At 41.0% G+C, this 27326-nt stretch overlaps 1 protein-coding gene across 5 annotated transcripts in view; it reads left to right on the top strand.

Annotated features, from left to right (window-relative positions):
• runx1t1 (RUNX1 partner transcriptional co-repressor 1) overlaps nt 1-27326 on the top strand; it is a 56430-nt gene that overhangs the window by 17265 nt on the left and 11839 nt on the right. For 4 of the 5 annotated variants that reach the window (XM_079829552.1, XM_079829553.1, XM_079829551.1 and 1 more), the window contains exons 2-6: nt 16346-16483; nt 18640-18881; nt 20208-20297; nt 23577-23758; nt 26997-27247. In XM_079829552.1, coding sequence (XP_079685678.1) covers nt 16346-16483; nt 18640-18881; nt 20208-20297; nt 23577-23758; nt 26997-27247 — 903 coding nt within the window. Of the gene's footprint in view, nt 1-2861; nt 3193-16345; nt 16484-18639; nt 18882-20207; nt 20298-23576; nt 23759-26996; nt 27248-27326 lie in introns of those variants that run through there. The other variant, XM_079829554.1, reaches the window with a different exon arrangement.

Below are 27326 nucleotides of genomic sequence, written 5' to 3'. Positions count from 1 at the left end.
GACTGGACACACACACACACACATGCTTGCTTTGGCTTTTTCTCTTCTTTTTTCATGCAGACCCTGAACACCAAGGTGGCTGAGAAAGCTATGGTGCCTTCATTTGCACAAGATGCATGCAGAAACCGGTGCATCTCTAGAAAACAGAAAGTAACACTGTTAATGTTTTGTGTGTTGCTTTTTGCCTTTATCATATAGTACAGTTTAGGTTGACAGGAAAAGAGAACGTTAATGGGATCGCTGCGTAACATAGGTCATCCATTCATAATAATTTTTCCTGCATTATATAGACAATTTATCTATGGCTTTATATTAAAACGTGTGAATTGACAGCACAAGATCAACAGACGCATTTCCAACCTGTTTGAGTCTTCATATTTGTAGCAGATCTGCATGGGATGAAACACACAGCCTAAATATGATGTCAGCTGAGTTGTTATCCTGTGTTTGCTTCTTGTATCCAGTGTTTTGCTCCTGCAAGGAGCGTCTTCATGTGGCTTCTGCTGTCTGTTGTGGCTGAGAAACATTTACGCTGTGATTTGTGCCATCAGTCGTGCCCTTTTGGGTTTCCTCTGAGAGACAGCAACAAACTGGCTGATCTAATGATCGTCTTTCTTTCCACAGTTCCTCCCTTCTTCCTCTGCTTCTCTTTTTCTGTCTCATTGCAGCCTTTCCAGCTCAGCCACCCTGCGTATGAGCAGATCATCAGAGAGCTCTAATGACTTCCAGCTGTGTGGAAGATAAAGCCCTTTGGGTTGGGTCGAGAAGTAGACTATGTACCAAAAATGTACCTAATTCAAGCCCTTTTTTCAGTGTCAGCGGACCACAAAATACACATTCCCCCTGTGTAACCTGGCCTGCAGCACAGGTCAAGGGGCTGAGCGTGTGGGGACACTGCATGTGTGCAACTCTGTCCCGCTTTCGCAGTTGGGACCTTTGCAGGAAAAGACCCTGCTGTAGAGGTATCTGTATGCTCACTGGCTTTTTATGAAGCTCTTAATCCCTTCACAAAAAAACCTGGCGCTATTGGTTCTTGGAACGCAAAAGAAGTGGAATCCCTTCGGCTCACAGTTTCCTCATTTTGCATTGTCTCGTTCCTGCTCTTTGAGTCTGTTAATGCAGCCAACTCTTAAAGCAGGCCTTTATCAAGCTAGGCTGGAAATATATTCTCTTCCTACCGGCTCTGAAAGGGCTGTCAGATTGGTTTAAGGGGAGGGAGGGGACGGAAGGGACCCGCAGAAAAGCCTGAATATTTAGTTTGCTACGTTGCCTCTCAATAAAATCATAGATGTAGCGTATTTTGAAAAATTGACTCGTTTAGAGGCTAGGGGAATTGATGAATCTGGCTTTGTGCTGAGTGGACATGAAGGTGTGCAAGCGCTGACAAAAAAGAAGTCGAAAGGACTCGCCTCATTGCAGGATATAAATGCAGAAAAGTATTGTTTTTTTACCTCATGGTATATGATCATCATATAATTGTTCGATTATGTTTACATTTTCTGAAAGAGCTGCTGTGGGCGTCGAATCACGAAGTTTGTAAGTGTTTCTGTCAGTATAGCAGTGTAATTTGCCTTTTATGACTTTGATAACTGCACTGCATCTTGCTTTAGTATTTATAGCTGCAGGAAAAAGCAAATCAGGCATTCTAGCATCGTTGGAGATTTGGACATTTACATGTGAATGCAACCGCTGCCAATTAAAACAAATCAGCATTGTTTGACGCTATGCCAGTAAGAAATTTCGGAAAAGTCATTCTCTGTTTTTTTTCCCCTGGTGATTGAACATTTAAGGTACAATTATCCTTATTGTATTATTGGCCATATCGGAGTGGAGAGATGGGTAATAATACAATATGGATAATTGTCCCACAGTGGGGAGACAGGTTTGAGGTGCAGAGAGAGAAGATCCGCCACTAAACGTGCAAGAACAACAAATCTGTCTCTCCACCCGCATCCTTTCCCCCCTCTCTCTCTCTCTATCTCTCTCTCTCTCCTGAGTGTTTCCTCCACATGGAGCTCATCTGCTGTTTAAGGCGGCTGGGAGAAATGCCTTCAAGCTGACAGGGGCTGAAAGCCCAGACATATGTTAATCACATGCAGTGATGGCAGTCTGGGAGGGGAGAGAGAGAAACGGCAAATCTGAGAAAGAGAGCAGAAAAAGAACGTGTGCGAGGGGTGGGGGGGGAGGGGGAGAGCGCCACTCTAGAGACTTAAAACACAGCAGTAGAGGCAGATGCATGCCTTTGTTTGGACTCTCTAAATTGATTTTTCTTGGTTCTAATGAGGTTGTTCCCTCCTCTGCTTGCAAAAAAATGGTGGAGGGGGCTGATTGATGCAGGCAGGATGGCTGTATGCCGGTATTTTGGATGGATCTAAAGCATTTAAGCGTCCACACAGTAAAATTTTAGGCGGATGAATCAAGAGCTTGTTAAGTGAATCTGTTCATCTAGACATCTCTAACATAAACACGCCGTTCACCGCAGATCTATATTTTTAATCTGATATGAATGTAGTAGTAAAATATGGAGTGAATCTGGTTAAGCAGAAGCAGATGTGAATGAATTCAGATTGGCCGGTTGACCAGAAGAGGGTTGTTTTTGCAAGACTGCACTTAATTCAGAGCATATGAGAGGACAAATTAACAGCACAAGTCTCTTTCTGTCTATCTTTGTATTTATATATGTATGTATTTGTCTGTCTGTTTGTCTATCTATCTATCTTTCTATCCAACCAAATACCCACTGCTCTCTCAAACGCGTGCTGTGTTTTGTGTGGCTGCCGCACATCAGTTGGGAGGGGTCAGCGGAGGAGGCGGAGAGCGCGTGTTCTCGCTTTTGCGTGTGCTCTAGCTGTCATTGTCTCAGTCTGCGGGCTCAGGGAGCAAGCATGTGCAGGATAGCGCGAGGCCCCAGCGGCCACACGTGCCCTCGTTAGTGCAGGGCATTCCTGGAAGCCGAGCAGAACGAGAGGCAGGTCTCCATCTGTCCCTCTAAGGCTCTGAAAGCAGGAGGACAGGCTGCTCGACTCTCTCGTTTGGACCTGGTTGTACCGGCCCTAGGGTCCTGTGCCACCCCCGTGCCCCTCGCTGGGCACAGAAAGACGCAAAGAGACTTTGGTGACAGGGAAGCTGGTAGAAATAGAACAAATACCCTGGATTATTTGATAAGATTTTCTCCATCATCTATGATGCCAGGTAAGATTGGGAAGCTTTAATTGTGTGTGACTGTCGGTGGGAAATTGCATTTTGATTGTAGATGTGAATGCATTTTGAAATAGCATTTTGAATGTAAATAGTTTGTAAAATATAGAATTAGACTATTTAGGGCAACTTTTACGCCTGTTTTTGCCTGGGAAGAAACAACCTTATTCAAATTATGCTGTTTTTAATATCGTTTTGTTAAAATTAATGAATTTATTGATTGAGTTATTTGTTTCTTTATATACAGTTGATATCTTTTTTGATTAGCTTAAATGAATTGCATGACTGCCTGTGCAAGGGAATGCTGGTAAACATGAAACATAAGAAGATATAAAAGAGGGAATAATACAGGGCTCAATAATGTTTTTTTTTCTTTCTACTGGCCTGTTCCGGTCAGTAGGTCACATTTCTTTTTTAATTTAAATGAAAAATTACGTTTTCGGTGCAAAATGTTTTTAATTTGCAATAATAGCTGCAAATTATGCCTCTATAAAGTAACTCCATGATAGCTAAATTATCATATTTGATTAAAACACAACTTTTGTACTTTTTACAACCCTTTTTCAGTAAGGCTTCCAAGACTCATAAAGTCCTTCTCTGTGTTAGCCTTATCATTTGCACTGCAACATTTCATTTATCACAGAAAATCAAATATAAAATTCTTATGAAACCTTAAATACAAGCCCAAGAACTGTGAGATGTAGTACCAATACAGCAGTGGCCTGACAGTACATCAACGGGCCTTAATCTCTCTCACATCCTTATTTTTGAGCCCTGATCAGGAAGATCAGAGATCTGCTATAGAAAGAGTAAAATCACTGTACAGGAGCATGAAAGTGAAGAAAGCAGACTGAACGAAAGAAAATGAGAGAGGAGAGTTACAGAGGGCAGCTGGCGTGCTGTGTGTATGCAGGCTGCAGGGAGATCTCAGTGCTGCTCTTCACAGATGGTGTTGTGAGACAAGCTCTGTTGGCACTGCTGCTCTCCTGTGTGCCATGGCCACTACCTCTCTGCCAGCCAACCCGTCTGGTGCCCACCTCTCCGACTCCCCCTCTCCATCTACCCAGCCTCGACTTCTCTTTCTGTTTGTGTCTAAACTTGCAAGTGTAACATTGTTGGCTGTGTATTTGGCTCAGTGCAACTGTTGTGGCTTTTTGAATGATGAAATTCTCTGGTTAAGTTAATATCGTACTCAGATTTTTCAGGAGTTATGGATAGTTGCATTCCTACATTTGTGCTTTATTTTGGAATGGTATATATGGAGCAAAAATGTGTCTTTCTTGTTTTTTTTCCCCTACCGAATGATTTTCAAGTGGCCACTTAAAACGTGTTTGTTAACATTGGCCTTTGTGTACAGTGTGTGTTTGTGAATTGTGTGTGCATGTGTAGAATTGTTCTGGGAAGCTCTGGAGGAAGCAGCTGTAAGCAGGCGCGTGTGCCAGGTCAGGGACACTTGAGCAGAACTGACACTGGGTTATTTCGGACACCCATCTGCACTGGAGCTACCGTTCCTCCAGGCCGCCGCCACGGACAATCTGTTCACTCGCTGGCAGAATGCCAAACACAGTGCCGTCCATCTGTGGCAGGGACTGAAGCTCTCAGTGCTGAGCAGAGCTTGGCTCCTTTCTCTCTGCCTGTAGTTTTATAGGTTTTTTTGTTAGCGAGAGTGTTTTTGTACAGTGTGTTTATAACGCATGTTCTCAGTTTGCAATAATATGCTACTGTAATGAGATAAAGGTCATTCTAATGGGTAATATAGAAACATGACTAATCGCCTGTAGTTGTTTTGTTACCTACAGTGTTTTCGTACTGTATAAGTTGAATATTTCTTGGTTTGCAGTATTTCAGTTGCAAGTTGTGCTACTCCATGTATTGTCGAATGATGCATTTATCAATGCACTTTTGTAGTGTAGAAACAAGGCGAAGCATCCATGTTTTTGTATCTTTTTTGTAAGATTAAAGTGTTTCATAACAATATCTCTTAAACATACTTTCTTAGTTTTCAATATTTCACTTGCAATTAATGCTACTCTAACATGATACAAATTGTTTTCTTTGTTAGTTTGGAAACAAGGCTAAGCACTTTCACTTTTTGTAGCTTTTTTGTTAGCAGCAGTTTTCATTTAATATGTTTTCAATGGCTTCAATTAGCTTCTGTAACAAACAAACAAAAAAATTTTTATTGGGGAATATAGAAACAAGGCTAAGCATCTGTAGTGTTGGAGCTTTTTTGTATACAAAAGTGTCATGCAATATTTATTAAACATACTTGCTTAGTTTAATATTTTGCGTAAGGAGTTAATCTATTGTAATGAAAAGTAATTTTTTGAGTTTGAAAACATCAGTAAGTGCCTGTATGTTTGTTTTTAACGGTACATAACACTTTCTCAGTTTGTAATATATTGATGCCGCATTATGCACTGTAAAAGTTATGACAACATGTTTTTACATTGCTTTAACTTATTTTGATGAGTTAAAGTTATACAAGTTATACAAGATTCAACCAATATTTTTTAGGTATTTTAATGTAATTTAAGTTGAAATGACTAAAACAGCCAAGTTAATTGTACTTTAAAAAAAAAAGGTAATTCTCCTGAGCAGTTTGGAAAAATACTTTTGTTAGAGACTGCTTTTGTTCAATTTTAATACAATTTGTCAGTTTGCAATATTTTACTGCCGCTATGCGGCTGAAATGAGATGAGAAGGTTGTTCTCTTATAGGTAATATGAAAACAAGTAGCATATCTCTTCCTCTAGCTTTGTTACTGTTTTGTTTGAGACCCTGTTTTTGGTACATGTTTCCCATGCAATTTCCCGATTCTTTTGGTTAGTATTGCAACAAGGCTTTTGACCCAAGTTTAAGCATTAAAGACAGCCTCTCTAGAGTGTATTTAGTCATTAAGAAGCCACTCAGTGATGGCAGCCAATCGGTTGAGGGGCAGTCATTGCCTGGAGCTACGCCTCAGTTCCTTGTACTGAAAGCCATTAGCAAACTGTGGCCAGTGCCACAATCATGCGCACACACACAGAAAAGCGCTCAGGGTGGAAGTGCCCTGACGTTAGGTCATACTCCACCATCTCCTGCGTCTCCTGCCTGCCAGATGTGACTCGAACCATTTTTAAGGTCTTGTGGAGGGAAAGAGGAGGAGGGAGGGAGAGAGAGATCGAGAAAGAGACAGTTTGTGTGTGTGCGCAGTAATTGGGGAGAGGGTGGGGGGGGGGGTAGTTGTTTTCTGAATCTGTTTCTACTTAGTAAATCTCCATCCAGGACTGCGTTTCATAAATTGTCGACATATTTTTCTGCGCAGCGGACTTAACTCACTCTAATTTTGAACACATGGCTTCTGTCATGTGATATTTTCAAAACACTTGCAGACAGAGGTCCCAGCAGAAATAAACCGTCATTCTGCCGCCAGGGTCTTGCTTTTTTTCTTGCAATCGCCTCCCTCCCCCCCTCCTCTATGCCTGTCAGTTATTCTTTTATCACATAGCTGTGTTTTCAGTTAGCGAGAGCAATATATTATTAGCTCAGATTTTTGAGTGTAGTAAAATGCAGTTTTGTTAATGTAAAACATGAGCCTCTTTATTATCTGTCGAAAATTGATTTGGCATCCACCGCCGTGGGCTCGACTCGTCCTAGCATCAGAAACTTTGCCACGCTTTTGTTGCCAAGCGTGGAGAGACGTCCGTTCATAGCTGCCACAGCCAGTGAGAATAAGTGACTGAAATGAATAAAGTGAATAAGTGGATAAAGGGCTACAATTTGCAGGTTTGAGTGGTGCTGAGGGCAATGAGCAGAGTGCAGAGGTAATTGCAGTCTGCTTGAACTGCAGGAGAGGATGGGAGCTGTATACGGATATGGATGAAACACATCTGACGTTGTTTTGAGAACTTCCAGGGCTCTGTGTGGGAACCTCATGACGTTCTCTTTCAGTCTAGACTAGTAGTTGCATGTTGTTGATCGATACAGGTTATTCGGTGGCCAATATGTTGCTGAGATATTCATAATGTTATAGACAGCGTACTATTTCAATAGCTGAAATGATATTGCCACTTGAATGACCAGTCAAAGCTTTGGACACATATGATGTTTTCTGTATTTACGTGAGATACTCCACATGATGACCATTTTGACAACTGTGTCTGTATTTGACCATTCAGGCACAAAGAGAACTGAATTGGGAATTCTGAGAGAGCACTTCTGGTGTGTGTCATTCAGCGCAATACCACATTGAGTTATTTTTTACTTAACCTACTGCGCATAATAACTTGATAAACTCTTTTTGAAGATCCTCCTTAAATGTACACACACGTGTCTTTGACATCTTTGCGTCTGACTTGATCTATTCCGCGCTCTCTAATATCCCGCTTTCATTAGCTGCAAGTTAATCGCTAACGAATTGTGATTTGGATGATCATTTTGTTCTTCAAAATAGACAAGATTGGCTACCTTTGATTAGACCATTCTCATGTGACAGAAGACTACTACTCACTTTTATGATTACCTAGAATGAAGAAATACAGGACAAAACATGATTTTTTTCAGAATATGTCTGGACACTAAAAATACAGGACTGTCTGGTCACAATGCGCAAGTGGGAAGTACCACTTCTGTGAATTCGCCAAGCCGACACAGTTACAATCTCAAAATGGACAAATGCCGTTCAATATCGGTCTATCACAAGTTTTGAATGTCTACTTTTTCTGGTCCTGTTACATTCTGTTTATGTGATGTTGTTTTCACCAAACAAACTTTTTTTCAATGACAGAGTGTTGCTTGTGGACCAAGCACAAATCCCACGAGGACGTGTGTGACTTTAACCTACACGCTGCTAATGAGGGACACAGTGAAAAACACAGCAGTGTTGGTGGATAGCCAGTTAAAGCCATGTGTCTAGGTGCTGAGCCATATTGCGTGTGCCATCTTTCTCTGTTTCTCTCTCTTTCTCCCCACTTTTCAGCTGGCATCTGCTCATGCCAGTAAGCTGAGTGAGTCATTGACTTGAGAGTTGGACGAGCTTCATACTAGCGTTTGAGAGCACTAATCTCAGTATGAAAGGCCTTTTATTGAAAAATGCTCTAATTCTGCCTCTCTAGATAAGAAGTCAGTAAATAATTATTTACTGTTTGTTCAAAAGATGCTGAAAATTGCAGTTGCGCTCGTAGTGTAATTGCAAAACCTCCATTGTTCCTATTTCAATTATGATTGTCTGTTTGTTGATGAGGCACGAGAGGAGATTACAAGTGTTTTTTATGCGCGTTCCCCTGTGAGGTCTTACACTCTCACAGCCTTTACGGATTTATCCTTTTCCTCATTTTTTTTAAAAGTCTGGCAACAAGATACCACACAAATCTCTGCGATTTCAACGGATGCGTAACGGCAACCGTGAATCACTTTTATTGTTCCTCTACACTTGTTTTCTTCCTCTGCGCTTCATGCCAACGGGGCCTTATTTCAACAGATGGTTAAAACAGACGTTAAGATAAATCCATTTTGAAGAAGAGGACGAAAGGAAAAAAGAGTGACTTCCAATATAAACGCTGCATCTGTTTTATTGGTCAGTCCTTTTTTTTCTCCTTTGACGCAAGACCATATTTTGAAATGGATCAGCAGATGGCTCCCGGCCCTTCCTATTTACTGCAGAAATGCTCCAGGAACGCATTATCTCACATTATAGCCACACTGTAAAACTAACAGTGCCCACTCGTCAGTGTCCACTTAAGCCAGCACGACTGGCATCAAAGTGGGTAGCTATAGTGTGAAATCACTTTCTTTTAAAGGTTACTGTCATCGGTAACTGATGATGGCATTTATGGTGCGTTTAAGAGGTGGAATGATTCATACATCTGTTGTAATCCAGAAATAACATCTCGGTTGGGTGTGCCGAGGAATGAGCCCGACGGAAGAGTGCAATCTCTTTAAATATCGGAGTGCACAGGTTGCTGTGTGCTGCGGTTGGTGGTTGGGTGGGTTGGTAACTCTTGAGTGAGCACAGACTGATGCAGGTCCCTTCAGCGCGCGACATTTGATGGGATGGAATGGAACGTTGGCACACCACCTGGCGCCGGCCAAGTGGGGCTCGGGAAAACAACTGCGCCTGGGGAGAAGCCTTGAAAAGTGAGGGCTCGGGGAGAGAGGGAACGAGACGGAGAGGAAGAAGGAGATCCAAAGGGACAGGCTTTGTTGCAGAGAGAATGAGCGGAATAAGTGTTGGGAATGAGTTCCAGGAGGGTGGGGGCATCCATACATCTTCCCTGACAAGCCGGCAGGGTTTGATGGGCCACGCTCTGTGCGCCGTTCCATCTGGCGGAGATGATTGCATGGTGCATCGGCGTGCACAAGTTCATAATGTATTCATACCAACGCAACACGCTCTCCCAGTTCACCCTCGGCCTCAGATACCTGAGACGGCATCTGAATTCCAATTATCCAAAGAGTCGATGTTCTCTCTCTCCCATTCTCACCACATTACTGACTTCATTATCTTTAATGAATGGTGGCTCTAAAGCGCAGCAGCTGGTTGTAATGCCACCTTCGTCATCTCCTTTCAAGGTGCTATCTGTCCCACGAGATGTCTCCTGTAAAAGGTGCTCTCTATCTTTGCCTCCCTCACCTCATGACCCTGATCTGATGAGCACGAGGCCACTAAAAGCAGCCGTCTTGTCAGCATTAGTATGCCGCTGATTGGCTTCCTGTGGCTTTTGTACGTCATGCTTCACATTACTGGTCACAGCTTTTCTCGGAGGAGAAAAAAAAACAATTTTCCTATGGAGAGAAACCCTCCCTGAACTTCCTGCAAACGCATATCTGTGGGGATTTGTGCATTGCTGCAGGCACTACAGAAATATAAGGCTGAATCATCACAGCAGATTAGGTTTCACAAAGCTTCTAAACTAAGTCGCTAAGTGAATAAGCAAGTTTAGCTGGCATGTGGGAGGATGAATGTAGTTTCAGCTTTACCTTTTTCACAATGACACAAAAGCGGAGATGCACCTACCTGATAATGATTTTAAATTCATGACGCGTTTGCACATGGGGAGGGCTGCTTCAGAAATATCCTAGGGTTTCTAATACGCAACAATAAAATGAATGAGATGATTCGTGACCTTCTTTTTCCTCACGCACTGGATGTGTACACAGATGGCTGTTTTACCCACCCTGGAATGAGCCGAACATTACCACTTGTGCAGTGAGTGATGTAAGAGACGTGTAAGTCGAGTTGTTGTGCGTCAAACATGCGATTTTAATGAAAGGAGCAGAAAAAAATGATGATTTTTAAAGACTGATGTTGATAGCTCGAATACAAAAGTGCAGGCTTTAAATTAGCGTGCAGCTTAATATTTGAAACCAGAAATGTACTTTGTCATTTTCCTTTAGTTTAGTTTTGTATTTCTGTGTAATATTGTGTAGATTGTATAATTAAGGCTAATTGTCTCTATGAAACAGAGTTTGTTTCTTACTCAAATAGAAAAAGTAAAGAAAATGTGTAACATAATTATATGTTTACAGAAGAGACTTTGAGACACAGATTTGAACACCTACAGTTGCAAGAAAAAGTATGTGAACTGCTTGCAGAATCTGTGAAAATGTGAATAATTTTAACAAAATTAAAGAGAGCATACAAAATGCATTATTTTTTATTTAGTGCTGTACTGAATAAGATATTTTACTTTTTTTTTTTTTACATATAGTCAAAGTTTGAATTTATTAAAATGACCCGTTCAAAAGTTTATGAACCATTGATTCTCAATACTGTGTGTCGTTCCCTGGATGACCCATGGCTGTTTTTGTGTTTTGTGATGGTTGTTCATGAGTGCCTTGTTTGTCCTGAGCAGTTCAACTGGCCAATGTTCTTCAGAAAAATCCTTCAGGTCCTGCGAATTCTTCAGTCTTCCAGCATCTTTTGCATATTTGAACCCTCTCCAGCAGGGACTGTATGATTTTGAGATCCATCTTTTCAAACATTCACTGATGCTCCAGAAGGACGCATTAAGAGCCGGGGGGGTGAACACTTTTGAACTGGATGTCTGAATTTTTCTTATTTTGTTTAAATATCAATTTTTAGTACTGCCCTTCAGAAGCAACAGAAGATACTTACATGTTTCTCGGAAGACAAATTAAATACAATTTACCTTGATCTTCAAATTCAATAAGTTTTCACCCCCCGGCTCTTAATACATCGTGTTTCCTTCTGGAGCATCAGTGAATGTTTCAACCTTTTTTTATAGTTGTGTTTGAGTCCCTCAATTGTCCTCATTGTGAAAAGAAGGATCTCAAAATCATACAGTCAATGCTGGAAAGGGTTTAAATATGCAAAAGATGCCGGAAAACTGAAGAGTTTGCAGGACCTGGAGGATTGAAGAACTTTGTCAGTTTAACTGCTCAGGACAAACAAGGGACTTCACTACCATCACAAATAAAAAAAACGGTGTGGATCATCCAGGGAATGACACCATATTGAGAATCAATGGTTCATAAACTTTTGAACAGGTCAATTTGGTAAATTCAGCTATTTTTTGTCTCGTGGACTATATGTAAAAAATTATTCAGGTCAGCACTAAATAAAACATGCATTTTGTATGATCTCTTTTATTTAGCTAAAAGTATTCACATTTTCACAGATTCTGCAAGCGGTTCACATACTTTTTCTTGCAACTGTATGTTCACTCACTTGCTCATGCATGTTTATCATTATCATTATTATTATTATTCAATATAAATTCTCAGAAAACCATTAAATAGGCAAGATTATTCACCTTCATAGAAGACTGTAAAAATCGTCAGCATGCACAGCTGAGTGTTTAGATCATAGAGGTGAACTGACTAACTGACCCTGAAGGATGTGACTCAGTTCTGCACCAAATCACGCTGGTCTTTAAAAGTGGTTTCATAAAAATAGTGTGAAAGTTTTTCATTCCTCTTTGACTCCTGGTATTTGTTTGTGCATGCAAATGAGTGATATAAGCACAAAGATATAAGGAGAGCGGCTAGGAGAGCCAGTCACATCCTAGCAAGATATTCACTGCCACTGTCGGGTCATGAAAAATGACCAGGCGTGGAGTGAAGATGAGCGAGTCTGTGCTTTCTAATGCTCAGTTTGGTGTGCCGTTTAATGGCGATCCATATTACTCGAGAGCTCTTTTGAAAAGCAATAAAAGACCTTGGCGAACAGGAAAATGGAAAGCACTTCATCGTCCTTCCTGGGAGCCACATTAAATCTCTTGCTGCATCAATATCCGTGGTGGCCCGCCTAATATTCATCTGTGCCGCTCGTCTGCCAATTTCATGTTTTGAAAGGCCAGGTAACTGCCAAACAAATGCACTCTGTGCATTAACTCTGCGCAGATTAACTTTATGAAATCAAAGCAGGATGGATGTGCACTCTGGTATGTTTTTGAGCCTGTTTAAAATGCAAAATTGCTTCTTTTCCACTCCAAGAGGGAACTCATTTGAATTGAGTTATGCATCTCTTTTTTTTCCCCCACAGCATATTTGCACAGTCTACCACTTTTAGGTGGGTTTAATGCTGCTCTTGTACAATGAATTTTTATTGGCAATCCTTTTTGCTTCGACTAATAAGAGATAAAATATATAAAAATTGTGCCTATGTACCCTGCACTCCATATTACGTATGTAACACCTAGCTTTTATTCCAACACTCTTAGTCTAATGGAAATAGTGAGATTATAATATAAATAGTAGAGAACACTTTTATCTGAATATGTTTTTTTCCCTTTTCTTCAGATAGGTTTTTACAGTCATTGATTGTGCTTGATGTGGAATTCATCCATCCTGCCGGTATAAAAGTGAGATGTATTATGGTGATTATTATTTCACTCAAATACGGGATGACACATGCTATGGAAGTGCAATGCTTTTAAGTTGTCTGATGTGTAATATTCCAGCAGGAAATGGTGAAGGAAATATGAAACTTAATGGATATGTTGTGCTGGAGGACTTTCAACATTCACACCACTTTCATATTTCACCTTACTTCCTGTGTTATCCAAGTGGTCCGAATCTTAGCGTGCATGTTGGCATGTCTGTGAACATGCACATGAATGTGTGTGCACAGATTACAGCCTATTCTATACCTCCTATCTTTCTGTTCGACTGGTAAGGAGAGAGGATGAGGTTTAGACGCCACAGGGTTGTTTCTCTTTTCCCGATTCCCAATCCAATCCCAACTTTGACCCAGATGTTAATCCTCAATTACACATGTAGATCCACAAGCTGCTTTTTAGGTTGCCCTGGGCTGCTTCTGAGACCAAAGCCAAATAAAAGCCTTTCTCGTAGAACTTATCTGACTTGGACAATTAATATAATTTTCACAATTTCATATGATATTTTTCCAATTATAACGATCTGACAGGCATATTGGTTTAGAATAGCTTTCGCACTAGTGCTTGGGCTATTTTATTCATTTCAGACTTGTACTGTGGCTCTCATAAATTATAGTGCCTGGACTTGTCACGTTGTTAACATTTCAAGGTAATAACTAACCCCATACTGAGATTTTAATGTTGAATCAAGCCACTTTGCTTTGCCTCGTCCCTTTCACTGACTCAAGAATCTTTCATCTCTATCATTGTGTTTTTGAATGAATATCATAGACAGAATGCAGAGTTGCCTTATTAGAAATAATGATGTCACTTACCAGCATTGTTTTTTCTAAGTAGTCTATCCATCATCTCTTGATTCTTTATAATATTTGCGTTTTATTTTATGTATTTATTTTTTGACAATACAGATACAGAACTATTAATCAGCACAGGTGTAGGCGTGGAATACAGACCACCACTGATTATTCTGTCATAAAAGGTTAGCTCAGACTGGGATAGATGGATCTGTCCTTGTATAATGCTTGAGCTTTGTTTTTAGCTCAATGACTATGAATTTTGGAAAGGATTGAGAGTGCATGGGGAGCAAGTATGGGGCAGATTAAAGTCCCAATGAACCGGAAGTTGCAACTGATTTTATTTCAGTGCTGTGACGTATTTCCAAGTGAAACGGAATATTGAATAGAGTGCAGGGTTTTACTTCAACACTCCTCCTCTCCATCTATCGCTCATAGCAAACTAACGGTTGGAGGGGAGTGGTTAAGGATATTCAAACCCAAGCCGTCAAACTGCCGTCATCGGAAAAGGGAACGCCATTCCAGACCGGAAGTTACTTTTCAGATTTTGATTAAAGATTACCACGGCATGGATTAATTGTTCACCCTGAGACCTGTAATGTGTGCTAACAAAGTAAATAAGGTCACATTTTTTAGGTTTTGATTTCATGAGGACTTTAAGCCTGACATATATGTAGAGCCGTAGAGGTGCCTAAGGGATGGGAGCCATACGTGGCTGAAATTCCCACTCTTTTTTATCTCTTCTGCTTTCCTGCTCAGACTATGGTCTAAGAGCACCCACCTTTCTTTTTAGATCATTCTGCCACTACATGGCCAGCAAGACGATAGCTGATAGTGAAACATCTTTAAAGGGAGGTATAGCCATTGTAAACTGGCTGTATTTATTATTCTTCTGTGGAGTAAGACTTGCTGCGAAGAGAGTGGTGAGAGAAAGAGAAGGGGAAAGACAGGAGCCCCTGCTGTTATCAGAGTCAAGGGGACACCCAGGACAGTTGTAATCAGGAAAGTCAGGCTACATGTCCCAGACGTAGGGCGGCTGCTCGCCCTGACACACAATGTTCCCACAGCTGGTACAACGCGTACATTTTTGTCTATATATAAGAAACAGAGAGAACGAGAGTGCAGATGGGTCAATACAGATGCTGATATTGTAAAACAACTAAAATGAGAGTGACTTTGCTATCATTAGTCTGATAGATAAGCAGGCTTTTAAGGTTCACTGTCATAGCAGCTAAAGGACACCGTGACCCCAGCGTTAGTCAAGACCTTCTGAAGTAAACGCTATCTAGATGTCATGTTGTGTGCTGTCATATCTAGGGTTTTGAAGACCTTCTCTGAACCAACTCTGTCTAGTGTTATTTTAGTATTATTTATTTTATTTAATTAAAAAATAAAAATCCATTTTTAGTTTAAGTTTTAGTAATTTTTTTATATGCTTTATTAATTTTTATTAGATTTTATACATGTATCATTTATATTGTTTTGGTTGTAGTAATTTCAGCACCTAATATTCAACTTATTTTACGTCAGTTAGTTGCCAAGGCAACATTTTACATTTTCTTTTAAGTTTTTCAGTTTAATTTTTATATTTTATTTCAATTAACGAACGCACTTTTTAATAGTTTTAGTTAAAAATAGCAACACTGATGCTTTAAGCAATTATAGAGAAGTAGGCAGGACGCTGCGTTAGACCAAATTTTAAGAAAGCGTTACAGATGAGTAACATCTTTAAAGATCTCCCCATCTCTACCAATGATCTTTTTGTCAAAACAGAGAGATGCTAATCGGTCTTGTTAGATATTCCCCACAATCAACTTTGCTAAATATTTTGCTTTTTAAAACCCTGTAGTATACTTCACATTTTAAGGAGCTATGAGCATACTATGAGCTATTGTTGTTCAAATTCTTAAGCACATGAATGATACTTAAAATCATGCGGTTTATTGAGGTATGCTATTGTTTTTCTAAGCTGTCAGATTTTTGATTTTTGGATGCCTTGGCAACCATCTGACACAAAATAAATTGAAGTTGAATCGCCTAGCAATGTTCTAGAAACCACTCACAAACCCTAACCACATAGAAACACGTGATAACACCCAAGCACTATAACTGCGAGTTTTGCACATGCAAGAAAACGTACAGTAAAAATTTACTTTTTTCTATTATTCTTAACCATAATCTACTGTAGAATGGGTTGACTGACTTTTTAATCTGGAAGTATACGCGATACTTTAGACATTACCTGTCTGTTGAAGATGCTGGAGATCTCTGTGGGGTTCCTCCAGATTTCTGAAACGTTTTAATGAGAGTATTGCCGGTGTCTTTGATCATTAGGGAAATGGGGATGACAGCTGGAATTTGACTGGTGTTACTATCTATGAACTCTCTAAAGGCGTGTACCGTGTGTGTAGCTATGTGTGTATGTCTTACAGGAGCTCAGGTGCTGTGGAGAGGCAGCTGTTGGGATATCACTGAGGTCTCACAAGAACTGTTCCACTTTTTCTTTTGCAGATCGCACTGAGAAGCGCTCCACCATGCCCGACTCACCTGCTGATGTGAAAACACAGTCCAGGTTAACTCCCCCCACCATGCCTCCTCCCCCCACCACACAGGGAGCTCCCAGGACCAGCTCCTTCACCCCAACTGCATGTGAGTACTCATGCACAAGGGCTGCATACGAAATCGCATACTCTCTTGAGTAGGAACTTATTTTGAATAAGTCATTACTCCATGACCGCTAAAAAAGTGTGTTCTATATAGGGTGAATTCAGGGTGATTGGGACACTTTTTGCCATTGAGATGACTTGGAAAAAGTGTCGTGACGTACTACATTCGCCATGATGTCATTATCATGTGAACTACCAGTGTCAGTTACTTCGCTTCACTTAAATTCATAAATCCTCTCCTGTGGCCTCATGGGATAGTATCCATCGTATGCACACTTCAGAATCTCGTCGGAAGAAGTAGGTCATCCGGGTACTTTTTGCCTACTCTTTTATGAGTACTGTGCATTCGGACATACTTATTTTGTCACAAACTGTTTTTCGCCTACTATATAGTAGGGAAGTAAGCGATTTCGGATGCAGCCAATGTGTTTGGCCTATACATCAACACCACAACAGAAAAACAATGTGCCTGAATGGCACAAAAGTATAAAATATTCCTAAATATTTTCATAGCAAACCTTTTTATACTGAATCCAATTCTGTTCTTTCTTGAAAAGTGTGCATACCTAAATACATTTCAGCATCCAAACTCTTTTAACCAATCAGCCTAGCCAGATCACTGCAGTACAGTTTTTTGCATTGGGTAGATGCATTATTTCATTTTGAAATAATGAAATTTGGACTTCCAATTCATCTTCCTGCATTTTACAGTTTGCAATGTGTCAGAATTGTTGACTAGTTGGTTTATAGGAGATGCTCGTACAGCAACTTAGTCATTAAATACTAAATTAGTTGTGTTTGTGTCCAATGGAGAGAAGTACAGGAGCTTTGAAATTCCTGTCATATGCATATATTGAGTTTTGGGTGTGTAAATTATATGACAGCATTTATGGTTAGACCATATCCAACTGCTAGATCGGACGTGATGCATTCTAATCAAAACTTTGAGCGTGAGGTGAGAATGACCAATTTTTGCACTGCAATATACTTTAAATGCGATAATCGTACACAAATGTCAGATACAATGTGAATGCCAACTTAAATCATCCCAATTAATACAACTACTACTAATAGTGATTTATTTTATCTTTATAACTCCTTTCTAATGCTCATGTTAAGAATGACATAACAGACAAGGAAAAAACTAAACAAATGCAGAAACAAGAAAATCATAACAAGAATTCAAAAGTAAAGTAGTAAAATTATTAAAGTCTTTAAGGCCAACTGGTTGACTGGCCGTTCAGATAATCTTATAAAGAATATGTAGTTGTGCTCTCCCCTTATTACAGCCGATGTGAGTTCCCCTCGTCTTCTGACCTGCAGATTTTTGCATCTGCCCACTGGCTGATGCCACAAAGAGCATCACACATGGTAGCTCAGGGGAGCGCTGGAGTGGCTCACTATCAAAGCCGTCCGTGCCGCAGCCTCCCAGCACCATGTCAGTGTAATTGAGCAGTGGTGTGCCGTCAACAGCAGTAACACATTCCTCTCTCTGATGTTACATCCCTAAAAACAGATCAGTTGGACTCTGCAATTAGCGCTTATGAAAAAAGAGACAAAAAGCAAGCCGGGTCTGAAGCAATCCGGAGCCTTTTTAAAGGCAGACTCTAATTATACATTCTGAAGGTTTAACAAAGCAAGCGCTTTGATTTCCCCTCCATGTAATTGTTACCAGATGCAGCTCAAGTATCTCGTTTCTGTTCTGTTGGAGGGAGGCCAGGCAAACGAGGCTATCACGCAGCCTAATCTCATTAGAGAGACGTTGATTCCAAGCTGCATCCCTCCGCCGCGTATGTTTCTCATCGTGGCACGGGGGGCACTCGACCACATGTATTCTCCTCCTCTGGACTTAATATGTCTGATGTATGGAAGCAAGAAAGCACGGCTTCCTTCTCAAAGCTGCCGTGGCTGATTCAAAACAAATGTTCCGCTGTCACAAGAGCCTCGTTCAAGCACCGTCAGTCACATCGCCAATGTCATTTTTGACAAAGGATCCTCTTGCAGCTTCTTTTTGAGGAATGTTCCTGGCAGTGCTTAATATGAATCTTTTGCGTTTAGATCATTCAATACGCTTGGGTTAAAAATAAATGCCAATGTTCTCTTTGTGCCGTGTAGAAATAATATGTTTCTGTTTTACAGTAACGAATGGCACCAGTCACTCTCCCACTGCGCTGAACGGAGCTCCATCTCCACCCAATGGCTTCAGCAATGGGCCTTCATCGTCATCTTCGTCCTCACTGGCCAATCAACAGCTGCCACCGGCCTGTGGTGCAAGGCAGCTCAGCAAGCTCAAACGCTTCCTCACGACACTGCAGCAGTTCGGCAACGACATCTCACCCGAGATAGGAGAACGAGTGCGCACGCTAGTGCTGGGGCTTGTGGTGAGTCTGCAATCACATACATCCATGCCCCTTCAAGCTCACATTCATCAGCCTCTGTTTTTGAGTGCAACGTCCACATCTCAAAATCCATCAACAAGTTATGAATTTAAACGTGCCCTCATTTTTTTTTTTCTCGATAACCATTACACTCGGATGTACATCACAATACGGAAGAAAAGATCCGCCGCTGCTTACGTTTCCTTTTCCATTTTCTAACATAGTGTATTGTGTATATTCTGACTTTCTGCCTTTCATCATAGGAAATAAAGACTTGTCCAACAGCGATAAATCAAATGGAACACATCTGTTGCTAAGGATAGAAAAAAAAGCACACAAAAAAAGCGATCCACTTGACAAGATGTGCACCATAAGCTGTACCACAGCATTATTTTCATTAATATGTAGTTATGGAACAAACAATGGCGAAATAGCAGCCTGTACTAGAGGAGGGCTGCTTTAATTAGCCATTCCAAAGGAAAGCTCTTTTTTCAGCGGGCATTTGTTTATTTTTCGCTGTGTCTACACGCAGAGGCTTCCTTGTGTCCCCTTGGCTTCCATGGCTCTTTTTAATTCGCTCCCCACTCTGCCTTATTGAAAAGAGTGACACACTTAATTAGCGCCGCCGATGCTGGAGAAAAGCTCAGGAGGCTTTCTGGCTGTCAAAACAGGCCGCTGCAATCTGGCCGAACAGATGTAAGCCTAATGTAACAAAATTCAGGTCTGGGAAAAGAGAGGAGAAAAAAAAAGCCTGTGTATTTTTCTCAAATGTACGACTCCCCGCTCTCCTTCCCATCTTTCCTTCCGCTAGCTCTCTCGGAAAAAACATCTAGAAAATTGAAAATAGTGTCCTATCAGTCTTATCAGTCTGTTAAAAGATGATGGAGCGGAGAGTAGGAGAGATAGAAATTAGTCATTTCTCTTTTTTTTACGCTGCCAAGTTTAACAAAGGTGAGATATATGTCAGTTCGGTAGGGAACAAGACACGTTTCATATCTTCTGTGTGCGTTATGATGTTTATGCCATGTTTTATCTCGCAGAGCAAGCTGCGTGGTGTAATACTGCATCTGTAGTTGTGTTATCCTACGTATTTGTGTCTGTTTGTTGATGCAATGATGATGCGGTCAGCGCGTGCACATGTAAAAGCCACCAGATCAAACTTCCCCATATGAGGCCTTTCACCACAGCCATCCATATGCCTCCCATTACAGTCTTCAAATCATTCAATCTTCAGCAGGATATAGTTTTGCCTCCAATAAGTAATATTATCACATAATGTTTTCCACATGTATTCATGCATGCACCGTATTTTTTCCTCTCTCCCTGCAGAACTCCACTCTAACCATTGAGGAATTCCATTCCAAACTGCAAGAAGCGACCAACTTCCCACTCCGACCTTTTGTCATCCCGTTTCTGAAGGTATTGCACAAGCAAGCAATCTGGAACACATTTAAACAACCGAGGCACAGATGTACATATTTCTCCCAGCTCTCGATTTTTTTTTCATCCCTCGCTTTTAAATGGTCTAAATGGATACATGGTTTCCTCATGAGCAAAGAGGCATCAGGTTTCTTGGTCACTGGGACCTATTTTTTAATTTCTCTTTGGAAATGCATGATGTGAACCCACATTACTCAGTGTAACAGCACCATACGGGACCGTCCCACAGACTGTCTCTATTTATTCATATGTGTCGATGGACGTCCTTGTTCGACCGTCGCTTTTCTCACACTCTGAATTTTGGAGGGCATGGCACATCTGAAACCATTACCACAGTAAGACGATCTGTTGTCTGGGAGAACATCGACCTTTGCCCTCTCTGCCGCCCATTTGTCACTACGGCCCTTATTTCATTACAGTTAAATGTGTCTCTGGGTCTGTTTATGTTGGAGCACTTAACACGAACCGTTCAAATAAACACTCTGCATATTATTCTTTCGACTACGGGAAGTATTTGAGTTACACATGACACATTTTTGTATCACATTATCGTGTTCGAGATTAAAGTGATTGTAGCCTGCGGAGCGAACGTATAATTTGTTAATTTATGACATATGTAGCAAATAGACATCAGCGCTTGATAGAGATTAAATTCTCATGAGCTTTGATCCATATGGCGACTGCTGTATCCATCCACCCTCAATCGTTAGCCATTCGTTTTCATCTGCTAGTAAGTGACAGCTATTACACACGACGCACCAACCTACCCATTCCCCTCCCTCTTTGTCTAACCTTCACCCCCTCCCCCTGTTTCCCATCTTTCTCTCGTGCTCTGCTTTCCTCCGTCTTCCTTTCCATAATAATAAAATAAGCGATCGGTGGAGATGGATCAAATCTGTGTTGTTTACTCCATTAGATGATGATGGAATGGGTCCGTCGGTTTTATGCGGCCTCCATTCTCGCGGCATGCCGTTTGAAAGCGTTTCATCTTGTCCACTGCGTGTCCTGGCCGGCTCTGTCGTGCAGAAATTGGTCCCATTAGGGGTTGCGCCGGTCGCTGACGGATGCAGAGAAGCATACAGGGACACTTCCCTGACTCACTCGCTCTCACACGACTTCACGCCATATGGTTACTGTATCATCCAGTCAGGAGGGGTGGTATCAAAGATGCAACTTGTGTTTTTTTTCCCGCTCCCTCTCTCCCTCTCGTCTAATTTTAGTGGTTTTCCTCAAAGGAGCCTTTAATGACAAATACCATATGGCTGTGGGAACAGGGGCTTTTATAAGTGTGCAGAAGCGCAGCTGCAACAATGTGCATTAGCAGCATTTTTTCATTAGGCTAATGTTGTCTAGCGACCCTCCCGTCAGAGTTGGGTTTTGCGGAGAAGTGTTTACAGGAAGGGCAGCGTGCATCACGCTAATGATGTAATCTGAATTTGACGCCAGCTGACGGCCTTTGTGCTGATGGCTTTTGTTTATGATTTCTCCAAATGGATTCCTCATCAGATAAATTTGTAATATTTAGCCGCTGTTTCGTTCAGCAGGCTCCATAAAGCCTGTAAGCACATGTGTTCCTCTGCGGCTCTGTGCCTCATTGCTCAGAGACGTACTCAGCGTGACATAGTCGGCGCTTCACCACATGCTAGCAGTGCAGAGGAAGTGAGGATTACATATACATGGCAAACTGCTTTGTGGCTTGTGTTTGATATGCTGGTTTCCAAATAGCTGTGTGCTAATGGACCACACAGGAGCTGGAGAACACACTCAGACATAATCGAAGTGAACGTCAAATCGTTGCATGTTTATAAAGCTACTGGATTGTATTATAAAAAATACGATGATAAAATAGTTTTTACCGTCATTATCCAAAATGCTTTTATACAGAGTTGCACACAATGAAAATTTGACTGTTTTATTAACGTTTTTCTGATGAATAAACTTTTCTCATTCATTGTCTGGAAAATACACTGCAAAAATGATTTTCTCCCTCATTATTTTGTCTTGTTAAATATCTAAACTCTCTTCAAAATCAAGATAAATTAAGATGAAAGCAAAATGATAAAAATAAAAATCTAAAAAATAAAAAAACAATCCTATGTGAAGACAAAAATTTTGATCATTTTTTCAGAAAACGTTAAATTCTCATGTAATTTTGCTTCTCAAGCAAATATATGTTATAAGAATATTTAGATATTCATACCACAATGGAAAGCAAGACAAAAATACTGTAATGTACAGTGTACATTAAACACTGCGTGAGCAGCTGCTGTAGGTGAACTGTCACTAACTATGAGGACCTCCATTTAATACAAGTCTAAGGTCATTTAGGGTCAAAGCAATTTCACTGCCTCTGGTAATTATCACCATAAACTACTAACAGACCATTACCTCATACAGCTGGCGACCAAGAGGTCCTTTATAAACAATCCCAATCATTATCATCATTAAAATGAATCAAAATAACTTTTATTTATTTACATTTTTTGTATTTTACTTTTAGATTTTTGGCATTTAATCTGTATCATGACCAACGGCTAAAAAAATGTCCACGCTTCCTTTAAAGTCTATGCTTTCATTGTGTTTCGCTCAATATTCAATCAACGCACCGCTCCTAATTTTAGCCATTACATCACTAAAAAGGCACACTGTGGGAAGAATATTCCAGAGCTGAGCTGAAAAGATGTCTGATTATAGTCTTAGATCACAGTCACAGGCCAGAGAGAAAGAAAGAAAGAAAACAGAAATGAAGAAAGCACAGAAAGAGAGAAAATAGACATCATCCTCCTACTAACACCTCGTGCTGTTTAGATGCGGCAATAGTCCAACTGTTGCTGGATGGGGAGTCACAAAAACCTTTCATCTGCCGTGAAAATGCTCCTCAGTGTGTCTTTGAAGTGGCGAGGCCTCCAAGTGCTTACGGAGAAAGCCAAGCCAGCTAGTAATCATGACGGAGATGCAGAGGAAATGAGACAGAAAGAAAGCGAACGTTGCCCCCCCACCTCCAAACCATCTGCTTTGAAGATGTCACTTTCTATGTTGACCATGATTGCTCATATCAAGGGCCCAGGGCACTAATGCATGTTTCAGGTCACAATAGAGTGCTGCTCAAAACGGCGTGAGAGTGTCTTTATTTTGGAAGAATGTACCTGTAATAATAATAATGTGTAAACAAAAAATGGTGTTTAGAGCCTCTGGCTGTGGACCGCTTCATAGTGCTACATCTGCTCGGCTCAACCTGACCGCTATCTCCCCCTACAGGCCAACCTGCCACTACTGCAGAGGGAGTTGGTGCACTGTGCACGGCTGGCCAAGCAGAACCCTGCTCAGTATCTCGCCCAACATGAGCAGCTCCTGCTGGACACAAGCACCACGTCACCCGTCGACTCTTCTGAACTCTTGATGGATGTCAACGAGAACGGCAAGAGAAGAACGCCTGACAGGTGAGCCGAACTGTAAATTGACATCATCAATCAGTCTTGTAGTTTGGTTGGTATTTAGGCAGTCACACTATATTTTAAATTGCCCCTACACAAAAAAAATTACATTTTATTTGCTTTGAGACAAAAAATGCTATGTATATTTATGTTTCTATAATTTACACAATTATAGATAAATACATTTCTGTTTTAAATGTAATACGGCACTGTATATTTAAAACAAACTAATTAATGTTTCCAAGGCTAACAGGAGTCATTATGACAATTCACAAAAACAATGTTCAATTCATCACATAAAACCAAATGTTTAAGTTTACAAGAAATAAAAACACACAGTCAACAAAAGTAAGTTGTAATGACAATGCAAACTTTCTCAAATCGGCCTCAGGTCAGTGGGCCTTTTCTTATTGTTGAGCCCAGATAACGAAAGAAGATAAATAAATGTTTTAAAGAACACGCAGACTTTTTGGGACTTTAGCTTATTCACCGTATCCCCCAGAGTTAGATAAGTCCATACATACCATTCTCATCTCCGTGCGTGCATTAAACTCTGTCTGACGCACCCACCGCTAGCCTAGCTTAGCACAAAGACTTGAGGTAAACGGCTCCAGCCAGCCTACTGCTCAATAAATGACTAAATAACGTCAACATTTTCCTATTTACATTTTGTGATGTGTATTACATTGTGTACTAAGACTGATGGAAAATGAAAAGTTGCGATTTTCTTGAACGATATTGCTAGGAACTATTCTCTCATTCCTGCGTAATGATCAAGGAAACTGCTGTACTATGGGTGCAGCGGCACAATGATATTACACAGCGCCAGAAAATAGGCTAACTTTCGTCAACATAACCAACATGACAACCTGCTTGCACAGAGAGCGTGCTGGGGACTATCACAACATGTAAATAGGAAAATGTTGGCGTTATTTAGTTAATGCACGCACGGAGATGAGAATGGTATGTATGGACTTAATTAACTCTTGGGGATACGGTGAATAAGCTAAAGTCCCAAAAAGTCGGCGTGCTCCTTTAATAGAGCATTTGTTTGGTAGTGAGTGGACTTTAGGCACATAAATATATAGACTAGGAATACATGCTTGTAAAACAGCTGGAGGGATGTAGAAATGTTGCAGCAGGTTACGAGTGTCTATATTGTCATGCGTCATTTGGATTCTCATCCTTAAATGGAGCAGAACCTGGAGGAACCAGACACATCTGGAGATTGCAGGTAGACTCTTTGGAGACTTCCTGTTGAGATGAGCGAGAATTAGCACTGTAAAACCAGAGCAAATCTAGTCTGTGCACTGAGAGAAAAGATATAACCGCTTTTATATACAAGTTCACACCCTGGAGCTCAAAAATATTTCCCCTTTTCAGTGAAGAAACATCATTTTTAATATGCTATCTTATATGAATACATATCAGCTCAGGTCCCTGTGGTTATTAGAGAAGAATATACAGCTCTCTCTTTTTCTCTTTCTTTCTATCTTTTTTTTTTTAATGTAATACCTGCATTTTTGCGTGAGCTCTAATGTATGGCTAGGTGAGCCTGGGGACATGGCTGATAACACATACAGATGAGACTCAGCTCAGATACGGCTGGCTAAGCGCTTCTGTTTCTGCTTAGCTCGGCTCAGCTCGACTCGACTCTCCACGCTCAGAATGAGGAGGTGCAAGAGAGAGAAAAAGCAATATTGGAATTTGAAAGGGAGCTATGCTGTCCTTAATCACGGAGTACAATATACGGTCACTTCAGTCTGATTAATATCAAAGGAATCAGGAAACTACGGCTACGGAGAGGAGCGCACCCCACAATGCATTCTTAGTACGCTCTCCTCATTTAGAAGAGAAATGTGTGCCGAGACTTATTTGAATAAAATATTCCATTGTGCCCCTATATATGTGAAAAGCAACAAAAAAAAGGTGTTTTCAAAATGAGGTTCAGATTCAGTTCACAGCTTTCAGTGGTGCTCAAAAGCGTGTCATAAATTGAGGCAATTTAAGACGTTACCTGGGATTTTAAAATGCTTACACGCAAGGAATATCAGTGGGGTCTTACTTTTATACACTACTGTAAAAAAAAAGTTATGGGTCGGTATGTTTCTTTTGTTTTCAAAAAGTCCCTTTTGCTCACCAAGGCTGCATATGTTTAATCAAAAATACAGTTAAACTGTTTTCTAGGTAATACTCTGAATTCCTGACCTGTGTAATAAAATAAAATAAATTGCAATGTTTGTGGATGGAAAAAAGCAAGATGGAGAATCACTTGAAAATCGCATACAGTACCTGAATGAGAGACACAAGACCATGAAGAATGGATAGAATTAGTATTAAAATGTATGAGACTGGGGTAAAATAAAGGCAGCTGTGTTTTGGTGGTGTGGGTGGAGGAGAGAGGTTGCTTTGAGGAGCATATGGACGGTGATGGATGCACATTAGCAGCTCATAAAAGCAGCTCATTAGGAAGTTCAGTCTCTTTCAGAGGTAACCGAGGGACGACCGCCTCACAACACACACACACACACAGTGACTCACACGAGTACCAGCATCTGCGAACACCTGGACCCGTGACACATGAAAGTGAAGGGCAGAGCAATGTGAAAGCCCCAGGGTTTAGGTGCGCTGAAAGAGTCCTGTAAGTGCACATCTCTTATGGTCCTCATGTGCTCTGTCAAGACCTCCTTTTACAGACAACAAAGTGCTCGACGGAGGCATAGTAGCTGCTTTTCTACTTAGCACATTAGATGACAGACTCTTACTGCCTTAGGAGCAGTTTCACATTCTCCCTTGACCAACAGCGAAGGAAAGTACATTACACGAATGAACACACTGTCCTCAGAAAACGTCTCAATGCCAGACAATGCCTGTCTAGTTGGAGTGATAAAAAAAAATTATAAATAAAAAAAACATAGTGAGTCAACATTTTCCCTTACATGGAAAGACAACCAGTTGTGTAGAAGAGGAAAGAAAATGTGTCTATCTATCTATCTATCTATCTATCTATCTATCTATCTATCTATCTATCTATCTATCTATCTATCTATCTATCTATCTATCTATCTATCTATCTATCTATCTATCTATCTATCTATCTATCTATCTATCTATCTATCTATCTATCTATCTATCTATCTATCTATCTATCTATCTAGCTATCTATCTAGCTAGCTAGCTAGCTAGTGTAATGTCAGTGCAACACTTCTCCTTCCTCACTCTGGAATCTTCTTTCTCATTCCAGAACCAAAGAGAACGGCTTTGAGCGGGAGCCGCTCCATCCCGAGCACCCCAACAAGAGGCCCTGCACTATAAGCCCCGGCCAGCGCTTCAGCCCCTCCAACGGGCTCTCCTACCAGCCCAACGGCCTGCCGCACCCCACCCCGCCCCCTCCACAGCACTACCGTCTGGACGACATGGCCATCGCACACCACTACAGAGATTCCTACCGCCACCCCAACCACCGTGAGCTCCGCGACCGCCCTCGGCCTCTGGGTAAGTGAGGGCAGATTACAGCAGCATTACTATGCTGTGAAAGATTGTTATATACTCCGCCTTTCACCAATGTCCCTTG

Source organism: Gobio gobio (assembly GCF_949357685.1).
Source record: "Gobio gobio genome assembly, chromosome: 11".
In the NCBI taxonomy this organism is placed as follows: Eukaryota; Metazoa; Chordata; class Actinopteri; order Cypriniformes; family Gobionidae; genus Gobio; species Gobio gobio.
This window is presented reverse-complemented; position numbering and strand designations above follow the sequence as displayed.